This window comes from Rhododendron vialii, chromosome 7a, assembly GCF_030253575.1.
Source record: "Rhododendron vialii isolate Sample 1 chromosome 7a, ASM3025357v1".
NCBI lineage: Eukaryota > Viridiplantae > Streptophyta > Magnoliopsida > Ericales > Ericaceae > Rhododendron > Rhododendron vialii.
This window is the reverse complement of record NC_080563.1, coordinates 18979224-18999874: the sequence shown is the minus strand read 5'-3', so window position 1 is coordinate 18999874 and position 20651 is coordinate 18979224. Positions and strand designations below refer to the sequence as shown.

General features: G+C 37.6%; 3 protein-coding genes across 5 annotated transcripts; all 3 read right to left on the bottom strand.

Moving 5' to 3' along the window:
- Window positions 1-1011: 1011 nt before the first annotated feature.
- Window positions 1012-4571, bottom strand: LOC131333034 (glycine-rich protein A3-like). Of its 2 annotated transcripts, none has more exons than XM_058367336.1 (3): window positions 4433-4571; window positions 2108-2391; window positions 1012-1436 (listed from the first exon to the last, which is right to left on the bottom strand). In XM_058367336.1, the coding sequence occupies exons 2-3, from the start codon at window positions 2364-2366 to the stop codon at window positions 1198-1200; spliced, it is 498 nt and encodes a 165-aa protein (XP_058223319.1). In that variant the 5' UTR covers window positions 2367-2391; window positions 4433-4571; the 3' UTR covers window positions 1012-1197. The 2 variants fall into 2 exon arrangements, with proteins under 2 accessions (XP_058223319.1, XP_058223320.1); XM_058367337.1 differs by having other exon boundaries at window positions 2108-2387; window positions 4433-4520.
- A 1105-nt stretch (window positions 4572-5676) lies between these two features.
- On the bottom strand, window positions 5677-6407 carry LOC131331926 (uncharacterized). Its single transcript, XM_058365893.1, has 2 exons — window positions 6134-6407; window positions 5677-5941 (listed from the first exon to the last, which is right to left on the bottom strand). The coding sequence occupies exons 1-2, from the start codon at window positions 6405-6407 to the stop codon at window positions 5802-5804; spliced, it is 414 nt and encodes a 137-aa protein (XP_058221876.1). The 3' UTR covers window positions 5677-5801.
- On the bottom strand, window positions 6348-16256 carry LOC131331925 (F-box protein SKIP31). Of its 2 annotated transcripts, none has more exons than XM_058365892.1 (9): window positions 16004-16256; window positions 15694-15873; window positions 14761-14834; window positions 9055-9130; window positions 8713-8823; window positions 7920-8094; window positions 7675-7793; window positions 6752-6812; window positions 6348-6664 (listed from the first exon to the last, which is right to left on the bottom strand). In XM_058365892.1, the coding sequence occupies exons 1-9, from the start codon at window positions 16067-16069 to the stop codon at window positions 6594-6596; spliced, it is 933 nt and encodes a 310-aa protein (XP_058221875.1). In that variant the 5' UTR covers window positions 16070-16256; the 3' UTR covers window positions 6348-6593. The 2 variants fall into 2 exon arrangements, with proteins under 2 accessions (XP_058221875.1, XP_058221874.1); XM_058365891.1 differs by having other exon boundaries at window positions 15992-16251.
- Window positions 16257-20651: the final 4395 nt, after the last annotated feature.

The following is a 20651-nucleotide window of genomic DNA, read 5'->3' as shown; positions in this document are numbered from 1 at the left end:
GAAAATCTGAGTGTGGTGAGGGTGAGAGAGACCAGAACGAGTCCAGAACGAGTCCAGCTCAAAGGGGTTCTCCTCCAGAATTTTTTGGTAATATTATTGCGTACGATTCAATAATAGATTTTTTTTTTCTCAATTGTATGCAAGTGTGTCAAGCTCTCTCTGCATCTATCTCTTTAGATGAAGTTATTAACAAAAATAGAATAATTCTGGATGAAGCACAATCAATTTGGACCTGCAATAAGATCATGGGGTCGGGGTATGATGGTGAGGAGGATGAAGTCATAAGCAAATTTGTAGATATGGTAGCTGAAGACTTGGACAGAGCTGACAAAGTGGCAGAGCAGGCTTAGCCATCTAATTCATTGAGTTTTTGGTAGTTGTCGCCATTGAAGCTGCAGGTTGGCTTCTTTGCTTTTGGATTTCGATTGTTTTCTGCTTGGAAAAATTCGTGGGGTCCTGAAAGCTTTCTCCAAGTCTCATTTTATGGGGTGGTGGCTTGCTTTTGGGTCGAGGTCTTGGTGGGGTGTGTTTTGGTTTTTGGGTGGGGAGGTGTCTTGTCCTGAGTGGGGGTGGGGGTGTGGGTGTGTGAGGGTGTATTCATGTGGTTTTGGTGCTGTTTCGTTGGGTCCTTTTGGGAGTGGCCCTATTGGGCGTTGTTCGGATTGATTTCTTGTCAATCCTTGGAACTTAGCATGCTCTCATATTATTGTTCTTCTTTATTTATATAATATCTTTTTTTTTATATAATATCCCTTTTTCGCCGTTAAAAAAATAATAATAAACTACAAATTAAAATACTGGTACAAAACTGTACCTTTACACCAAATCATTTTATCAACATAGCAATTGACCAGAGAGAAGGTGAGCACGACAGCATGAAACGTAACCACACTAGAGCTGGGGGGAAAACCAACCTTTTCTTTTTCCACTTTTCTCTTCCAATTTCAACTTTTGTTCTAGACATGCAATCCAACTGATCTTAGAGATGCCCAATCATGTAACACCAAACCATGGCAGCCAAGAAAGCATAAATCATAAGGGGAAACTACAGTAACACTGACAAATCAAGGCAACAAAGCAGTATAGACAGTCAAATAAACGCTTACTGGAACCGAAAGCGTACGCATTATTTGTAAAACCAGAAATTAGCAACTATATAGAGTGAGCGTTGTTCAGATTCAGTCAAGGCACACAGAATTACTTCCACTTCTTGAATTTTCCGTGTCCGAACATTCCGTGCTTTCCATGCTTGCCAAATTTCCCGTGCTTGAACTTCCCATGCTTTCCGTGCTTGAACTTTCCGTGACCGTAACCATGTCCAGCGTAACCACCACCATGTGCGACGTGGTGAGCACCATGCGACATCTGATGAGCACCATAAGCTGCTGCTGCTGCTGCAGCACCCCCAGCTATCATCCCTCCCAAGCCCCCATGCCCTGAAAATAGGATATCCAGCAACTTATTATTGCTGAATCTGTCAACAAGAAAATTGCATCAAAAAGCTCACACTCGTAATCAAGGCCTGAAACCAGGGGCTGAGCGAGGATTTTTGTGTAGTGAGGTCAACTACACACAAGTATACAAGCATCAAGGGCACGCGTCTGTAGTTTTAGAGGGGTATCTAAGCCAATGTCAGAAAATTTTCACAGGTGACAAGGAATAAAAATTGACTTTTAGAGATATTAGTAAGACTCCAGGGTTTTCTGAGTCAACGGGTCAAGTGACCTCACTTGCCACCATGTGGCTCCGCCCATATGAAGCATATTTGTCAAGCACTCCTCACTTGGCCTGTGACATGTAGAACCTAAAACTCCCTCCATATCGACAATATGTTTCTTAGTTTCAGTCAAATTGTTGGAAAAATTTATAGAAGCCATCAAATCTTACTAGAGTGTTCTACTCATGAACGTGGCATACAGTATTGAAACTTCAGGATGCGAACGAGAATGATATCAAAGAGGCAAAAGGATTTCTGAAAAAAAGAAATATTTGCATGCTTGCGTGGCAACTGGCATTACATTAAAATTCATGAGGGTGGAGAGCTTGTTAATCATGCAATGGTACTATTTCACACACGATCTTACTAGTAATAGTCTGGAACCTGTACCTCCGTGATGTCCAGCAGATGAGCCTGGATAACCAGCTGGTGGGTATGCACCAGGGGGATATCCAGCAGGTGGGTAGCCTTGTGGTGGATATCCAGCAGGTGGGTAGCCGCCATGTGAGGGATATCCTTGTGGTGGATAGCCTTGGGGAGGGTAGCCCCCATGTTGTGGAGGGTAGTGTCCTGGAGGATACCCACCTGCGGCATGACCAAGATGTGAAAAAAGCCCTTTGTCACCTTCATGGTGTTTGTCCTTCCCCATTGTTTCGTCAACAAAAAATCACTATCTGCAGGAAACCAAAAGTAACCAACCAGATCGAAAAAAGTAAGCACATTAGAATTACTCAGTAACAGTGAGGGATAGAGCCAAAACATAAAGGTACTATATTATATTATTATATGCATTTCTTGCACTGTTTATATCCCAAAAAAATCGAAAGCAGCATCCATTTAGATTTTAGCATAAGAGCTGCAAGCAGAACCATCCGATCCAGAGCTCGATCACCATCCATAGAAGGGCCACCAATATTTTAGCAAAGCAGCATTAATCAACCTGATTATAAGCTACCTCGAGGTTAGTCCCTAGGTAGACCAACCCTAAAGAACCTAAACAATTGTCAGCTTTACGGATAAAGAATATCCTTTGAAGCCTAAAGGAAAGGATGTTCAACTGCAACAACTGGCCTTCCTTCTCTTTTCTTTTTCTTTTAATTTTACTTCAATCCAAAGTGAAATGGATGGGATGGACGCATCAAATCTAACTGGGGTAAAGGAGCCTTCTGGAGAATAAACAAAATAAAAAATTGTATGATAAAAGAACTGTGTGGAACAATTGAAATTCCAACAGAGAAATGACAGTTTTAATTTTATCAGGGTCCCCTCCTACGAAAGCTAACTTAATATTTGCAGGGTAAATTCATCAGCCATTAGCAAAATTTCTTGCTCCTTGCTAATTCAACCGGTTAATCCCTTTAAACCCAATTGTCATACTTGACTAAGACCAATGTTGTCCAAACGGGAAACATGTCTATAACATAGTTAGACGCAAATTTTATTCAAAATCTGTGCATATAGCAAAAGAGACATTGATGATCATAGTTGTCAAATCATTCCAATCGAGAATCGGATTGACATTTTTCGGAATCATGAATCATAACGATTCGGTCCAAATTTAAAAAATACATAGAAAAATATCTTTAAGCACCTACATAATAAAGATACATTGTAAAATTAAATTATCACCTATAGATTCGTATCGTTTTTGCGTGAATTGTACCATTTTGACAACTATGCTAATGATATGCATTTCACGTGTTCAACCATTTTATATGGTCTAGTAACAAGATTTATGGTGTCATATATGCATGTATCGTGAAACGCATCTTGTATTGTATGGACATTGCAAAAGTATTCACTTAAGCGTAAGATTTCATTAAACGATAAGTATATCAATTCTACCTCTAAATGTATCAAATCATAAAAAAACCTATCATACCCTATACGATAAGATATGTTTAGAGATAAATATGGATTTTTAATGTTGAACATGTCGAATTGTAACGAATTTCGCAGTACTGAGAGTATTTCGATTGATCCACATCGATGGATTTTGTTCAACAACCAAATTAACACCAATTGAATTTGGAAAAAACAGTATATATCAACCATATTTTTATCAACCGAACGCTAAATTTCTCGTTATTGGTTTAACGTACATTATAAACAAGGAATCTACACGAATCACACCAACCATATATAACCAAACCAGACCAAGCCCATGAATCTATTTTTTCCATTTAACTCTGTCGAGAAGATCGTGTTCCGTGATATCTTACAAACCAAGATCATTTCAAACTAACGCATCTAAAGTCAATTTTGGTCTACTCTCCCCTTCATGCCACCATCAACCCAAACCCTATCACCCTTCCTAACTACCACATCTACCAGATCCAAGATTGATATCATGTTCAAACCACCCTAACTTATTTCCTACGGTGCTACCCCAACCCGCGAAGTGAATTGGTGAAAAGAAAATTTGTGAATATAATAAAAAGTAAAAACACTCTTGATTATGATCATACAACAAAAGCGAGAAACATTAAAAATCGACCTATCGAGGAATTCTCATTTCAGATAAACGTACGAACAGCCTAAGTATAATCTCTTCAACAATCAAATGAATAATCAGAAATCCTGAAGCAATATGATCCAACTGTTCCTACATAGTGATCATCTATTATCAGCCATCGTCATTACAATTCTACGGACGGAACATAGAAACAGAGAGAGAGAGAGAGAGAGAGAGAGAGAGAGAGGAGAGGGCGTTACCGCTTTGCCAATGTTCCCACGAAAAGCTCCAACTGCTATCGAAAGAAAGAATGAAGGCAATTAAGATACGTGTGTATGTGTATTTATGGTTTCGGTTTGTTTCTTATTTTGGGATTCGAGGCGTCAAACTAACGCGTATGCGACGCGTATGAGATTTCCGCGCATGGCGACACGTGGAGATGGATTTTGTTGTTTAATGTTCAATCTTTCCCTATTTGGCAACTTTGACTCCGTTCCACAATCGGAAAAAAGTACTTATTTGAAATCAGTATTTTTTTTTTTTTGTAATTTTTGAGCTTAAATTAAATAGGAAAATTCTAAAATCAGCCCAATAGGCTGACAATAATGAGTGTAAATGTATATTAAATGATATAAAAAGTACACAGAAATACATGTTTTTCTTGTATTCTAGATTGTTTATCGTCAGCCCAATAAGCTGACAATAGCAAGACCGAATTAAAAATAATGAGCTTAATGAAATCTAAAAATATGCAATATGGATCTTCTTTGAACGATGCAAAAATTTGATATTTTATTTTTCGTAAACCAATTATTGTTTAGCTTGAAAATTAAAAAAAAAAGTACTTATTTTTTAAGAAGATCTAGTCGAATGGGGCAAACTTGATTGGAAAGACATCCGTCCAATTTATTGAAATTTAATTTTGTTCAATCTCCTTAAAAGTGGGTGAACATTTACTCTCCTTAAAAGTGGGTAACACAAATATGTTTATGGTGTTTTTCAAAAAATATTGGAAACAAAAACAAAAAACTGTGAACAAAAAAACTTTTCCAAACAGAGCCTTAACTTTTTACTAATATATGGATTCTTCCAACTAGATTCTCCAATAGCGTGTGGAGGGAATGGTAAGCTATAAATTAGCATTGAATCAGAGACTAGGCTAAAATTACGGATGGACAACAGGTCATTTGGGGCACTCAAACGATTCTATATGGCATGTTTGGAATAATCAAAACTCTGAATTTATGCTCTATCCTGTAATTGTAGATGACAAAAGAAAATAAGCTTATGTTAGACCACTAAAATCCTATTAGAACAAGTCTACTAATGAGTCTACTCGACTCACATGGCTTTCAAGCGTGCTGAGCCAGCAGTAGTTGTTGCTGATTGTGGTAAATCTTTGTGTATATAGTATTATTGATTTGGTTACACCACCACTTGATCAAATCTACCCTGTTGCTTAAGTCAACTGATTTGTATCCAAAAATGAGATGGATTTACACCACCGATATGAACTTAAAATTAGTACTTCGCCGGTGCACATTTCTAATTTTGTACATTTTGATGCAGTAGCAAGTCAAAATAGGCTTTAGTTCTAACAAATCCCTCCTAAACCTTCTAGCTTTCATTTCATAATCTGCAATTTTCCTCCCACGTTGATTTCCAAGCTGAATTTTGATGAGCGCACAAAACAACATCAAGCACCTGGATTTTGGAAGCCCTGTTGATAATGTTGTTGCAACTCAATTTTGTTGGCGGATGAGAGCTCCCTGTGAGAAAATCAATATGGAACTCAGCACAAGAGGTTAATATTCTTCATGACAAACAACTTCAACTCTTATGAATCATATCCATTCTACCAGGCTGCCACCATCCCACAATAAGCACTATTCCGTCGACATAGGCAAGGTAAATCAACTAATAATCGAACCTAAAGAAGCTCCTCCAACTAATAATCGAACCTAAAGAAGCTCCTCGATCTTCAATGCTCGGTGAACCAAACCTCTCACTTTGACCAATATTCCATCCTTCATCTGATCGAGCGCAAATGATCACACTTGGCACTTCCATTTCACAGACGCAATGGATCGTGTGAAATTTCAAACCAGCACCGCAAATATCCCAAGTATAAATTTCAGGAAATACATTAGAAACCAGTGATATGTACCAGGGATGTACCATCAAAAACCAGTAAATGGCAAATAGCCATTTACTATAACGATGTGTTTGGATCATTGATTTGTAGAGAAGATAGCAGCAAAAAGAAAACGTAAATACCCTCCAGCAACTAAGACTAAATGGCTAATCCACAGTTTCATACATAGTATTTGGTTATGAACTATTAAAGAGCTCTACAATAAGGTAACAAGATTTAAAATGCCATTTCTCAGCTTCCAGAACATCAACTGAAAGCGATTTAGATCAGCAGAACCTCAAAGCAGCATTTAGCTCCCTCTCATCAGCACAATTATATCCCAAAAGATAAGCCCGTGCTGCAACATACACATATACAAGAGGAATAAAATATTTTTGCAGAATTAGTAAACCTATCATTGCAGAGGTAAAGAAACAGAAATTACCAAAACGGCCAGACCCCATGAATGGTTCGGCTTCATCTGTAACACCGCCTTGCTGCTGTTCCTATGTTTTTTGACAAAGAGGAAAGAGATGAGTATCAAATCCAAAAGAACTGGGTGGCATGAAAAATAAGAATACGGAGCCCCCGCTTTAAACAAATCATTACAAATGATGCAAGACAGATCTTGTTTTCTTCAGAGCTTTGTATGCTGAAAAACCAAATCCAGATTGAAGAAGGGGAAGGAGAAAAAGTCTACTTATTGGATTGAGAATTTTGAGCTTTCTTACTTGAATTTAAATATGCATGCATAAGTTAGTAATACTAGGCATATATGACGAACAAATTAGAGCTAGGCATAATCACCTAAGAAATAAAGAGGATTTCAATATGAACAGATGATAAATTGATCACATGTCAATGGCCATAAATTGTGAAGCACGCATGTAAAAGAAAAGCAATAGGGCTCCAAATGTGTCACAACCATCCCTTAAAAAACCCTGAACATGCATAAATTGATGTGAAAACGGGAAGAAGAAAAAAAGGGAATGCGTATTCACAATGTGTGGCTATGCGTACTTGAGTTGAACTATAAGTTATAATCTTCTCCTTTTGTAGTCGTAGAACAAGAAGAAGGAAAAAAGACAAAATTTGGCATTTAACCCTATTAATTAATTACTCCATGTGATTGTGTATAGCCTCCCGATATCTTGAACTTCTCTCTGTAAATTTTAGGCACACTTAATTTGATTTGATAGTTGATACGCTACCTCTACCTTGAGATTGCCGCTGTTATAGAACTTATAATACTAAAACTGTGTTTGAGTTTTACTTACTGTACAGTGCAAGTGAGAGCCTATCACTTCTTAAACATCGTATGTTTCACGACTGAAAAAAACAAGAGTACACTACAGGAGATTCTCTTACAGTGTCTGGCTCCATTTCAGCTGGCGACACTAGTAGATCAAAACAGTGCCCGGATATTGTGCAAACCAAAAGCTCATTTGTAGGGTCCAAAACAGCTTCTCTGCATGTATCATCACAAACTGCAAGAACAGAGAAAACGACAAATCAACAAAGCTTCAAAGTGCAATCATAAAAGTGTACCGACGTGCATATTATAATAAACTACCAGCGTTACGATTCCACTATCCACAATAAGTATTTCATACCATGAACTTGTCCGGTCTTCTCACAAACAAAAACATCCCCAATTTGGTAGTAAGTACATGTTTCTCCAGAGCAATCATGGTTGGGGACCACCTTATCAGTCAGGCCTCTGCTCTTTTTCCATGTAGACACTTGATCAGCGAGAGTCTTGTCAAGTATAGTCCGGTCATCATTCACCTTCAAAATCAGTGCATATTAGTTAAAGTTAAGCATCTGCCTTATATTTATTTACAAGAGTCATTCAAAACGGAGAAGCCATCCCTCAATGCGTATCTCATCCACTTAGGCAACATTCACACCATATACATGAACTAAAAACCACACCCACACATGAACTAAAAACCACACCCACACATGAAGTAAGCAGATGATCAGACCACTGACATCATAAACTCAAATAAGAAAAATGGGTACGAGTGATGTCATCGCTTGCTCATTCAGATGTGCGCAAATGACATCCACACATGAATGATGTTGACTTGATCAAAGGACACTCAATGTCCAAGCAGTGGATTCTCCTCAAAAATATATTCAGTGTTCTCACGACAAGGTCCAGCAAGAGACAACTATGAACCAAGATGTCCAAGCAACCTTCAAAGAACACGTTCTTTCGGGGAAAGAAAATGAAAAGAAACTTGTCTTTTAAAGAGAAGTAATGAAGACAAAGCAACCCTAATAAGCTTCTAACCAAAAGTGTACCAAGAGGAATTGGAAGACAATGACTAATCCTCTCCCCGCTGAACCACATTAAACATAAATGCCAAAAAAGAAAGAAAAGAAAGCTACCCTGTTTACCTGAGATGGAAGAGGTGCTTGGCTTCTCTTTGCTGCCTGCATTTGGATGTAATACTCTTTGAACTCGGAGGGGCAATTCCTAACAAATTCAACCATGTCCTCTTCATCGCGCTGCAACAGAATATTTCTTGTAAAATAATCTTAAGCACACTTTGACAATAGGCAACAAATGGCTCAGTTAAAATGGATGAGATCATCCTTGAAATTAAAAAAGACCCAGGTAAGCTTAACGAGACAAGCTTGCTTATCACTCGACAAATTAGTAGAAGATGAGGAGAAGTGCTCGATTAGTTAAACATCACTGTTTGATATGCTCAACAACAGGATTTGAACTTAAAGTACCTGAATGTAAAGCTTTTTCCAAGCACATTCCCGCAACTTTTTTGTAGGGGGCAGCAGACCCCAACGCATGCAGTACCTACAAATATATATACTTATCAAATGTATTATGGATACATAAAAAGAATTACTTTTAATGCACCTATGCTAAAAAGATTCTCTATGTATGCAAATCAACATTAAATGAAAACCAACTATGTGGCTGCCATTTATCCTATGGAAAAAGGGTATTGATACGGGATACGGACGCAGGATACAAGAAATGAAGAAAAACTAAAAGAACGGGGTACAGGTACACTGCTAGGATACGTTAGATTAAAAGCTTCTTCTTTTCTTTTCTTTTTTGTAGTTTTCTAGCATTATAATTTATAACGCATAATAACAAGATCAGAGATTCAGAATAAACTAGCATAGTTTCCTTTTGCAATATTGTTGTATATAAGTTTAATTGGTTACTTATCTGATTATCGAAATTCAATTTTGTGGAACACAGGTATGAGTATTGTAGTGGGCCGGAATATAATCCATAACCCAAATGAACCCTAAGAAGATCGACCTATCACCTTTACCAATAAGAGGGTCCGCTGAGCCGCTCTGCCTGCCCTCGCAGCAGTAATTCCGAAGTGTCGGTTTGGGTCACGTTCGTGCAATGTTCTAAATGGCGCTTGGCGCTAGTAGGGCGGAGACCCACCTCCAAGCGCCAAGCCGCCTAGGCGGCCGCCTAGGCGCCGCCAAGCAATTTGGCGTTTTTTTTTTTTTTTTTAACAAACCATTATCCAATCAAACTATATTCTATGTATCCATAATACAAGTTCAAAGTTCTACATAACCATAATGCAAAGTTTAATGTACAAACCCAAATGAAATTAAGTAGTAGCAACTAGCAAATAAGTTGAATAAGACAATAAGTAGAAATAAACGAGATCGGAGATCCCTAATGCCAAGTTAAAAGTTCATCTCCTTTCTTTAACTCTTCTCCTCCATACCCTTCCAAAACTTGATCTACATTAGTTTAATACTATACATTTAAGGCCGCCAAAGGCCTCCAAAGACGTCGATGATGCCGCCAAGGTCCGCCAAGACCGCCAAGGCCGCCTAGGCGGCCGCCAAACACCGCCAAACCTTCCTGGGCGCCAAATCGCCAAGACCGCCATGGCCGCCTAGGCGGCCGCCAAGACCGCCAAGGCCGCCTAGGCGGCCGCCAAACACCGCCAAACCTCCCTGGGCGCCAAATCAAACGCCAAGGGGTATTGGCGTGGCGGCAGGGTACCTCCAAGCGCCTAGGCGGCCTCGGCGGCCGCCATTTAGAACAGAGCGTTCGTGAACTGCAGCGGAAATCAGGTTTGCCAGTACGGAGCGATTCAGTCTTGCCACCTGACCATAGTTGTCAAATCGTGAATCGAATCGAGAATCGAAATGGTCATTTTTCGAATCGTGAATCGAATCGAATCGTGAATCGCTCTGATTCGGTCATGACTTCTATAATGCATAGAAACCTATGGTTATTGATTAGAGTATCAACAATATATACTACAAATGAAAGATTTAGGCCTAAATCAATAAATACTTTCTTCTAAATGATGATTTGATAATAACGTGGAATATTAGGTAAGTTGCTTCTATTGCAACTACCAAGAGATGATGATTCGTAAAGCCTACTTATGGTTCTTTTTGTACGAAAGAGTTATAAGTTCAAAACAAACCCTTAAAAGGTCTATAGGGTTGTTATATTTCATTTATCTTCCTCATTTTCGATTCACTTTCGTAATAAATCTCTTTTTAAACAACAAAAGAAGCAAAACAAGAGTAAAAAATGAATTTCGGAAATTTTAAGTGAATCGAATGATTCACTGATTCACTTACAATTCTCAGCTATTTCCGATTCGGCAACCTATTCGTATCGATTACCCACCGAATCGTATCGAATCGTACAATACGAATCGTAAATCACCGATTCACTTACGATTCTCAGCTATTTCCGATTCAGCAGCCTATTCGTATTGATTACCCACCGAATCGTATCGAATCGTACGATACGAATCGTGAATCGTACGATTCTGACAACTATGCACCTGACAGTCCCGCCGCGTGGTGAGGCCATGCAGAATACAACAATATGGTGCACAACGAACGGTCCGATCATGTGGTACCATTCGGTGCAGCCATGTAGCGCAGTCCCCTACCGTGCAACAGGGTTGTATTCAGTAAGTAACTATCGGACCAAATGCATGGTACCAACCCCATGTGTCCATGTAGCGCAACAACCCACCTGCCGACAAGCTCGAGCTCGTTCCATGATCTGCACAGCATCCAGGTGAGGTAAAGGTGGTAGGTGATGTCACCTTGGCACGAGGACGCCATGCACTCCATCTTGGCCTCCAAGGCAAGGCACTCCAATAAATACTAAGTGATAAACCGCAAGAGGTAGGCCTTCTTCTCCCTCACTAAGCTTTGTGTTTCCTTCTCTCAGGCAGACATTGTGTTTCCTTCTCTCAGGCAGACACTAACTTAGTCATGGCAGAAACTTAGTCATAGGAGTGCCCTCCAGCCACCTTCGGCCGGTAGGCACCAACTGGCTGCTTCTCTTGCAGTGACTGGGAGAGAGAGGAGGGCTAGCTCAACCCATTTAACCACAAGAAGATCTGAGAGAGTGTTTGACCCAAAGAGTGAACACCACCCCATAAGTATGACACAATAAATATTTTCAAAAACCAACTAATAATAATAATAATAATAATAATAATAATAATAAGATACTTCTCATTATTTCATAACATCTTTCTAGAGCCTACGTCTTTGTCTCTAGAAAGTAGTTAAGTGCTAGAAATCTATCATTGTCATTATTCCTAACAATTTTTCTCTAATATTATGAAAGAAGTTCACATAAATTTCATAAAATTGAGGAAACGTGTCTTTATCTAATAAAGTATCAGATACTCCCAGAATAAAAACAAAGAAATTGATTTCGTATTGTGAATACTTCTGGGATACATATCCACAAGCATTGGAAGAGTATTGGTATCCGATACAGGTACGAATTACTACTACGAAGATACAACTCTCATCCAGATATATCTTCATAGCCTAAATCTAACTTGTATAACCACAGCTCCATCTCCATTTTCAACGCTCTGTCAAAGCCAAATGAATAAATTTACAAAGGATGCCAACATGAAAAATAGTATGGCATGGGGCAGGAAGCGTGTGGATGATGATTCCCTATTGAGCCCCAACAATAGAAAAATAAAATTAACGTGTGAGACCACCTACAGCAATATGCCTCAGTGGAACTATAAGCTGGACAAACCGGGAGAGAACATATAACCATCCAAATGCGGTCCATGAAAGAAGAATACACATACAACTCCAGAAAGGAGCAAAAGTGACACTAAAACACTAAGACTTTAGGCTACAAAGAATTTCACGAAACACTAAAAAAAAAAAAAACCCATGCTGGTTGTATTAAATATAAATTCAAAAGAAGACCTAGCTTCACAGAAATTCCAAGAGGCCACATGACTCATGCATAAATAAAAACCTTACTTCCCACAGTCCCAAGGTCGAATATGGAACCTTCTACAATAAGTTTCCCACAAATGTTTACAACATGAAAATAAGAGGGGAAGCCCACAAGGCTCCAAATACTGCGGGGTTGACAAAGTGTCAGATGTATGCAGTCTTACCCCATATGTGGAAAGGTTGTGTCCGTGTTTTGAAGCCATGACGCCCAAGTCACAACGGAGCAACCTTACTGCTGCATTAAAGCACTCCCTTTATAACTTTTGTGAAAAAATAAGAACGAGAAAAAGAAAATATTCCTGCAGGAAATCAAAAGTGTCTAACTCTCATGGATTATGCCAGTCACATGTGCACGTGAGTGAGTGCACAATTTTCTGCCACAGCTATCACTCCTTAGGAAGGCAAATAGTGGAGGTTTTGTCCGCAATTCAGCATACATTAAACATAAAAGTTAGACGCTCAAGCCACAATAATACAAGTACCATATGCATAATCAACAATTTACTTGAGTATCATTCCAGACATACACGAGCATTGTTTATGTGCTTAACAACCTTCAAAAACATGTCTTTCAACTCTTATAGTTGTAGACAGGCAATAGTTTTCTTCAATTAAGGGAAACTATTGCACTTGCATTGTTTATAGTCATATTCAAACCACAAAGAGGCCAAAAACTAAAATGTGCAGTTGCAAATTGCAAATGACAGCTGAAATAAGCCAAATCTGATGAAAATTAACAAAGTAATCTGATGAGATCATTTTAACGTAAAGAAACAGATACATAAACAGAACTACATTTTCCGTAAATAAAAAAGGGCCTTTCTGACCATATATAGATGGATCTCCATTTGACTCTCAACTCTCTCTCTCTCCCTCCCGAAACCCTAGCCGCCACATTTACCTTTCTTCTCCCTTCCCCTCCCCACCTAGGGTTCACAACCCTAATACGGCGGCGGGAGGGGAAGGCCATGATACTAGTTCTCTATCCCGATCTCTCTTTCTTTGGTTTGTTTTTCTCGTGTCTCTTCAGATGAACGACTTATCGTCTGATCTGTGAGAGTTTTGTCTCTCCTTTTTTGAGAGTTTTTTAGTTTCGTCTTTGGGTGAATATTATGTCTACAGATCGGGTTCTTTCAGATAATGTTGCTTCACAACAACATCTGTGTCAACAATGCTATACTACCCCCATGTGATGTCTTTGTTGGAGCAACTATGGTGGCTTGTCAGATCTATAGTTTTAGGTTCACACTTTATCTCTTTTGAGACTGCTAGGAAATATGAAATTTCAGCAAAATGTGCATCAGGCGATGAGGTGAAAGACATCAACCGCCCAGTACTTTCCTCGGTTCGTATCTGTTAGACGATTAGTTTGGCTTTGTCCAAGATATTTGTAATGAATTCCGTGTATTGTAAGTGTTGTTAGGCTTTCATCAGTACAACTGCTCACTTTTGTCAAAAAAAAAAGAAAGATCATATATAGATGAATTGAAAAAAGATTACAGACATTTGCAAGTTTTCGAAGGAAAAGGGCACGCTGAGACGGAACATAGGCTGTGCATGCTTATTATGCATTCTAAATTTCTAATTGATTGACACAGTATTAAACAGGTACCATTTCAATACAAAACCAACCATCAGGCATAAAAACTCAACGTGCCATGTAAACTTCAATATCATTCCAGCTGCTAACAAGCATTGTTTGAAGATAAATATTGCTATTGCATCTTCCTAGACATGTTCAAACCATAAAGAAGCAGGGAAGAAATAAACCCCGAGCATTTGCCACTAACGACAGAAATAAGCCAAATCACATGGAGAACTGACAACGTAATCAGACAAGATGATTTTTAAGAGAAAAGATAGAAATTTAAAAAAATACAGTAAAAAAAAAATACAACTTCCTACAAAAAGGTCTTTTTGTCACGAAACAACCAAACCCGCGCATTCATTCGCTGCTATATTGATTTGCTTCACAGGAATTAGTAAGTTTTCCACATAAAATAGCACATTTTGACCGCAAAAGATTGTATGCTTATTATGCATTCCTAGGGAATAAAGCAATTAACAAAGACATACACAAAGGTAGGAAATCGATAAGAATTCAGCAAACAAGAACATGGGCAACAAAAAAACTCAGTACATGTGTATATATTTGCAAGTATAAGATAAGAGCAGGCAATTATTACTTACAGGCGACGCCACAGTGACTCATCTGAAGCTGCATAGTTGAGGAATCTACAAACCAGCGAACAAGAAACAAGATCCTGCAATACGTTGTCATCTTAAATGATCAGCCATTTCACGATAACCCAACATTTCTCTAAACCAACCAATGCTTTTGCCAGGATCAAAAAAGAAACAAAAACCAATGCTTTCACCCAAAATACAGGTCAATGTACCGACTGAAAATTTACTCAGTATGCACACCACGTATATATACCCAATTTATAGAAGATACGATCCGCCCGCAGTACCCAATCCCTAAAAGATGCATACTGTATGCCCACCACAATATCATTACTACAGTACACTATAAAGATTTGTAACTAAAACAACAATATAAGTACAAAATTCACACCAAAGTTCACAACTTTGTTAGCCACAACTTCATAACAAAACTCCTAACATCCGTAAAATTTCATAGCATAACCACAAATTTCTGTCCCGTTGTACTACCAGCAAAATGATTCGTAGCGTTCAACATAAATGTACTAATCAACATTTGCTACAAAATTTCTTTACTTTGTTATGTACGATGGATTTCTCATACACCTCCAATAGGTATGAAACATATCTTTGCCCTTGTCAAAAAAAAACACATCTTTGCCCAAAAAAAAAACATAAACAGACAAACTAAACATATATTCTACCTTTCCCAAAATGCTTGTCCAGTCTGGAAATAAGAATTTCAAAACACAATTTTTTCAAGCAAAATTCAAAATTTCTCAACAATTACTAGAAATCGATGAATTCTTTTAAGATTCTGAAAAAAAGTTTGATTTTTTTTAGTTCTCGTTTTGCGGACAAGTATCTTGGGACGGAGGAAGTATATGGATACATGGAGAGAGAGAGAGAGAGAGAGAGAGAGAGAGAGAGAGAGAGAGAGAGAGAGAGAGAGAGAACCTCGGAGGACAGGAATTTGAGGATGCGATGGGAGAGTTCCGGAGGGATCTTGCTGAAGAACCCTATCTCTACACTCGCGGTCGCTGATACGCCCGAATTCCCTTCATCTACTACTACGCCTTTCCCCACGCGCAACCTCTTCGGCTGCCGCTCCGATTCCTCCTCCGCTTTCACCTCTTCCTGCAACCAACACAACTCTCCTCTAAATCATTAAATTGACCTAATCTACACACAGACACACGCACTTCTGTATTGTTCACGCGAAAGATCAGACAAGAAATCGAAGAAAAATCGAAACCTGATCTGAGACCTCGGAGAGGACTTCGGATTCCAGGTATTGTGCGAGGCTCTCGTCTTCGTCGTCCGATACCGTCATTGTAGGCTCCGATTACGGTTTTAACCAAGAGATTTAAATAAAAAAATTTAAAAAAAAGCCGCCGGCGACCGGAATTATACGACGGCCGGTGAAGTGTTTTTGTGGTGCAGGATGGAAGGGAGTACGAGGCGGTGATAAAGCATCTGCCGGGTCGGGTCGGGGTCGTTCAAGGTCCACGTGTTGTGCGAATTTTACTTTTTTCTTTTTCTTTTTTTTTTTGGAAAATAACAGTTAATGACATGTTTTGATAATTAATATCCACCAAGAATATTTTTAACATTAACAATTATTTTTAGCATATACTTGAAAGATATTAATTATCAAAATACGACCTGGACCGTCATTTTCCCTCCTCTTCTTCTTTTTTTTGGCAAAAAGGGGTTGTTCGATTCTTAAGAAAAAGGAGAAAGTAGTACTCTAGTATCTCGGCCTAAACGCCACGGACGTTGTAGGAGCGTGAAGAGCCCGGTAGTCTTGTTTGACGAAAACGTGACCAGTACTTGTGTGGAGCGGAGACGCGTGTTTGGGAGCGAGTAGTGTGTGTATCTTGGCGATCAATAGAATTGTGTTCAGTCGGAGACAGTCGCACGAGCCGGGCTCGCGGATCACCACACGAGACAAGAGTGTTGTTTTGAAATGTCGAGATTACCCCTAGGCCTCTTTATAAGAGCATCCCTATCACTTATTAAAAGAAAATTGATATTCGCGCTTCATTTTTTGATACAGGCGCTCCACTTTCAACGTTGCCTGTATCAAAAAATGAAGCGCGAATATCAATTTTCTTTTAATAAATGATAGGGATGCACACGTTGAAAGTGAAGCGCCTGCATCAAAAAATGAAGCGCGAATATCAATTTTCTTTTAATAAGTGATAGGGATGCACATGTTGAAAGTGGAGCGCCTGCATCAAAAAATGAAGCGCGAATATCAATTTCCTATTCAAATTCAGTAAGTTTACATACACAGATTTTTTACACACAAATCTTGCACAGATCATAGTGTGGGGCACACTACGGATTCCACAAAAATAATTCGAACCGTTCATTAAATATAAAATATTTTTTCAAGAACCCTCTCAAAAAATCAGTTCAATTTAATATCTATAAGTGCTTAATCCAATTATTTAATTTTTCATTATCTGAGAATTTTAATGAAAAGTTAAATGATTGGATCGAATATTTATAAGTACTGAATTGAGCTAATTTTTCTCGGGAGCCTTGAAAAAATGTTTTACATTTAACAAATGGCTCGGATCTTTGGTGTGAGACCCGTAGTGGGCCTCACACTATGATCTATGCACGATTTGTGTGCAAAAATCTGTGTGTGTAGCAGTGTTGATTCAAATTTTACTCATATTTGAGTAAAAGCTTCATCTGATATGGCTTAATCCAATTGAAAACCCCGTTTTTACTCAAAATTTGCATGAAACAAATTCACAAATACTATTACTCCATGCGTCTCAATTTAATAGTCTCTCATTCTACGGATAAAAAATTAGTTACATATTTTAATTGGTAATGAATTTTATAATTTAAAATAGATCTTATTGGATAGATTTCGATTAGTTTTAGTAATACAACTAGAGTTTCTCCGTCCCTGAAGGCACGACGCAACGCATTTTAAACACAATTAAAATGAATTGTGAACCACCCCCACTAACGAAACTGATTTATACGGGAAGATTTTTTCTTAAATTAGGATCAAATAGAATTTTTTTTCTTGCCCTTTTGTTTAGTTTAAAAAAAACACACACACACCAAAAAAAAATTGAAATTGATCAACCGATAAACAAAAATATTTCTTACCCTTTTGTTTAGTTTACGATCTACCTTACACTAATTTTATACATTAAATTCTATTACTTTCTATCTTTTTAAAACAAAAAAGAATTGGGACAGGAAAAGTTAGAGAAAATTTCGCCTTGCTTTGAAAAGAGAGAGTGTTAAGATTTCAAAAACTACTTCCCTTTCTTCTTTCAAAACCCGGCTCTTTTTTTGGCAATAAATTTTTATTGCTTTCTATCTTTCCATAACAAAAGAAAATTGGAATAGGAAAGATTAGAGAAGATTGAAATAGAATTTTTCAGCCCTAGGACTCTTCTCAGTCGTAGGATTTATGAGGAATAAATTTGGGCCGTTAGATTTATGTACATAGAATTCAAATACTGAGTTATTTTATTATATAGATTTTTTTAAAGTCACATAAATAAAATGTTATAAATTACAAGATATAATCAATTGAAAAGTGGTATGAACTCCCAAAAGGGACTATTAAATTGGAATGAAGGGAGTATTTTCCTACGGGTCTAGGTTTTGTGGCCACTCACAATAGCAATATGGTCATTATACTCATCTCCGGGTAAGCTATATTTTCGTCGTCATCTCCGGATAAGCTAGGTTATGGAATAGGCTATGTTTTTTGGAGTAAACTGAACTCAATTAAAGAAGCAAAATGACGACGTCATCACTAAAAAATGAGTTTGGAGTGTTGACGATGAACGTTCAACTTTTCTCCGGCAAAAACAGGTTCTGGAGATGATGACGACAAACACCACCCCCACAAAGTAGCCAGGAGAAAACTTGATATAGGATTTGAGTCTCACCTAAATTTAGTGAAACATTTGAGTAAAACTCAAATTTGGTATAGGTTTAGGTAAGGAGTGGAGGTGGATTTTGGACAATTTTTACTCAAATTTGAGTTTGAGGCTAAATTTGGATAAGGAGTGAAGATACTCTAACACCTTCCCTTGTTGTTAACTTGTTATGCTTATCTCCGGCCCTTTCAAAAAAAAAAACCTTCCAAAAATCCAAAAACTCCTATACTGCGTTTGCTGTAGGTGCCATTCAGCATGCGTATGGTGCATGTGACCGCGTCTGAGCTTTGATAGTTTTGATTCACTTTTTTGTATCTTGTGATGAAATATGTAATGCATTCGGACTTTTGAAATGATATGGCATTACCTCTTCAAAACACACACACACGCGCGCGCGCGCGCACAGATATATATATATATATATATATATATATATATATATACAGTCCGTCTCCCGTAAGAACCACTTCATTTTAATAAAATGTGGACCTTCCTTTCCCGATTGATTTCGATGATCCGAGCCGCTCAATGTGTTCACAACGTGATTTTTAAAGGTACCTGTGAGAAATCAGCCAAAAAAAAAAAAAAAAAGACCGGGAAGGGCTTCACCCGAGCACTTTTTTGTTTGTTTTTTATCGAACGGTTCAAACAAAAAGTGCTCGGATGAAGCCCTTCCCGGTCATATTTTTTGCTGATTTCTTCCTAGTACCCTTAGAATCACGTTCTGAACACATTGAGCGGCTCGGATCATCGAAATTCTATTAGAAAATGAAAGAAATGAGGAGGTCCGCATTTTATTAGTTAAAATGCAGACCACCTCATTTGAGATTAACTCTCTGTGTGTGTGTGTATATCAAATTGAGTCGTACTGAAATCAAGGGACGCTCAAATTTTTATTAAAATTTTGCATGGCTATTTTTCCTCTTCCAAATTTTCAACAATGTCATTAGTGAAGTTTAAACTCAAATTTGTACTTAGATTTGAGTTTGTCTATGCTAGTGTTTCATACGAATTGAAGTTTTATTCAAGAGTTTACTCAATTTGAGTGAAGTTTAAAGGGTAAATTTTACAAAATGGTCTCTCTATTTTGCATGGATACTCATTTCGTTCCTCTAATATTAATTGTGTCAATTTTAATCTTATAATTTATATTCCATACCTCTCCCTAATGCCGCCAATGAAACAAATGGAATTGAACAACAAAATCATCATTTTCTCATATAGAGGGACTAAATTGTAATTTTATGTAAATTAGAGGGGCTATTTCTAAAATTTTACATTTCACTTTTGTTTTTTGCAAATAAAAAAAAAAACCATACTTAATGCATTTGACACATCAATTATTTTTTATTGGTTAATCAAAATATGTTGAGAAAATTTATATTTATATTTCATTACACATTACAAAAATATTAGAAAATTTAAAAATCAACCACTTAGTTAAATGTGTTTGTTTTTATAATCTCCTTATTTTTTTATCCGATTAAAAAAAAATGTTCAAATTTATTTAATTAATCTTGTAATTGTTGATTAAGAAGTGGAGCATTATTGTATAGTATCTGAGCGAGTGAACTTTCGACTTGGGGGTGATGTTGTAAGCCAACTTACAGCTTTGATGTTACTAACTTGTATTGATTTGAAGATGTTATTTTCGTATTTAATTATGTAGCTATTAGTCATCAAATTGTTTTAAGATTAATATAAACTAATCATGTAGCTATCATTATTCAATCCGCGCGTGTTTGTTTGTTATACAAGTGGTCTTATGAGTTAAGTCCCAAAATAAATACACTATACCCATGTTTTAATGCATTCGATCTCTAAATATTCAATAGTGTTTCATTGCTTAATTAAACAAAATTATAAGATACCTAAGTACTAAACAACTTTTTCTTTTTAATCGCGTAGCAAAGAAAATAACGAGATTTAAAATCCAATTAAAAAAATACGATACTAAGAGATTTAAAATAGGGGTTGCATTTCGAATTT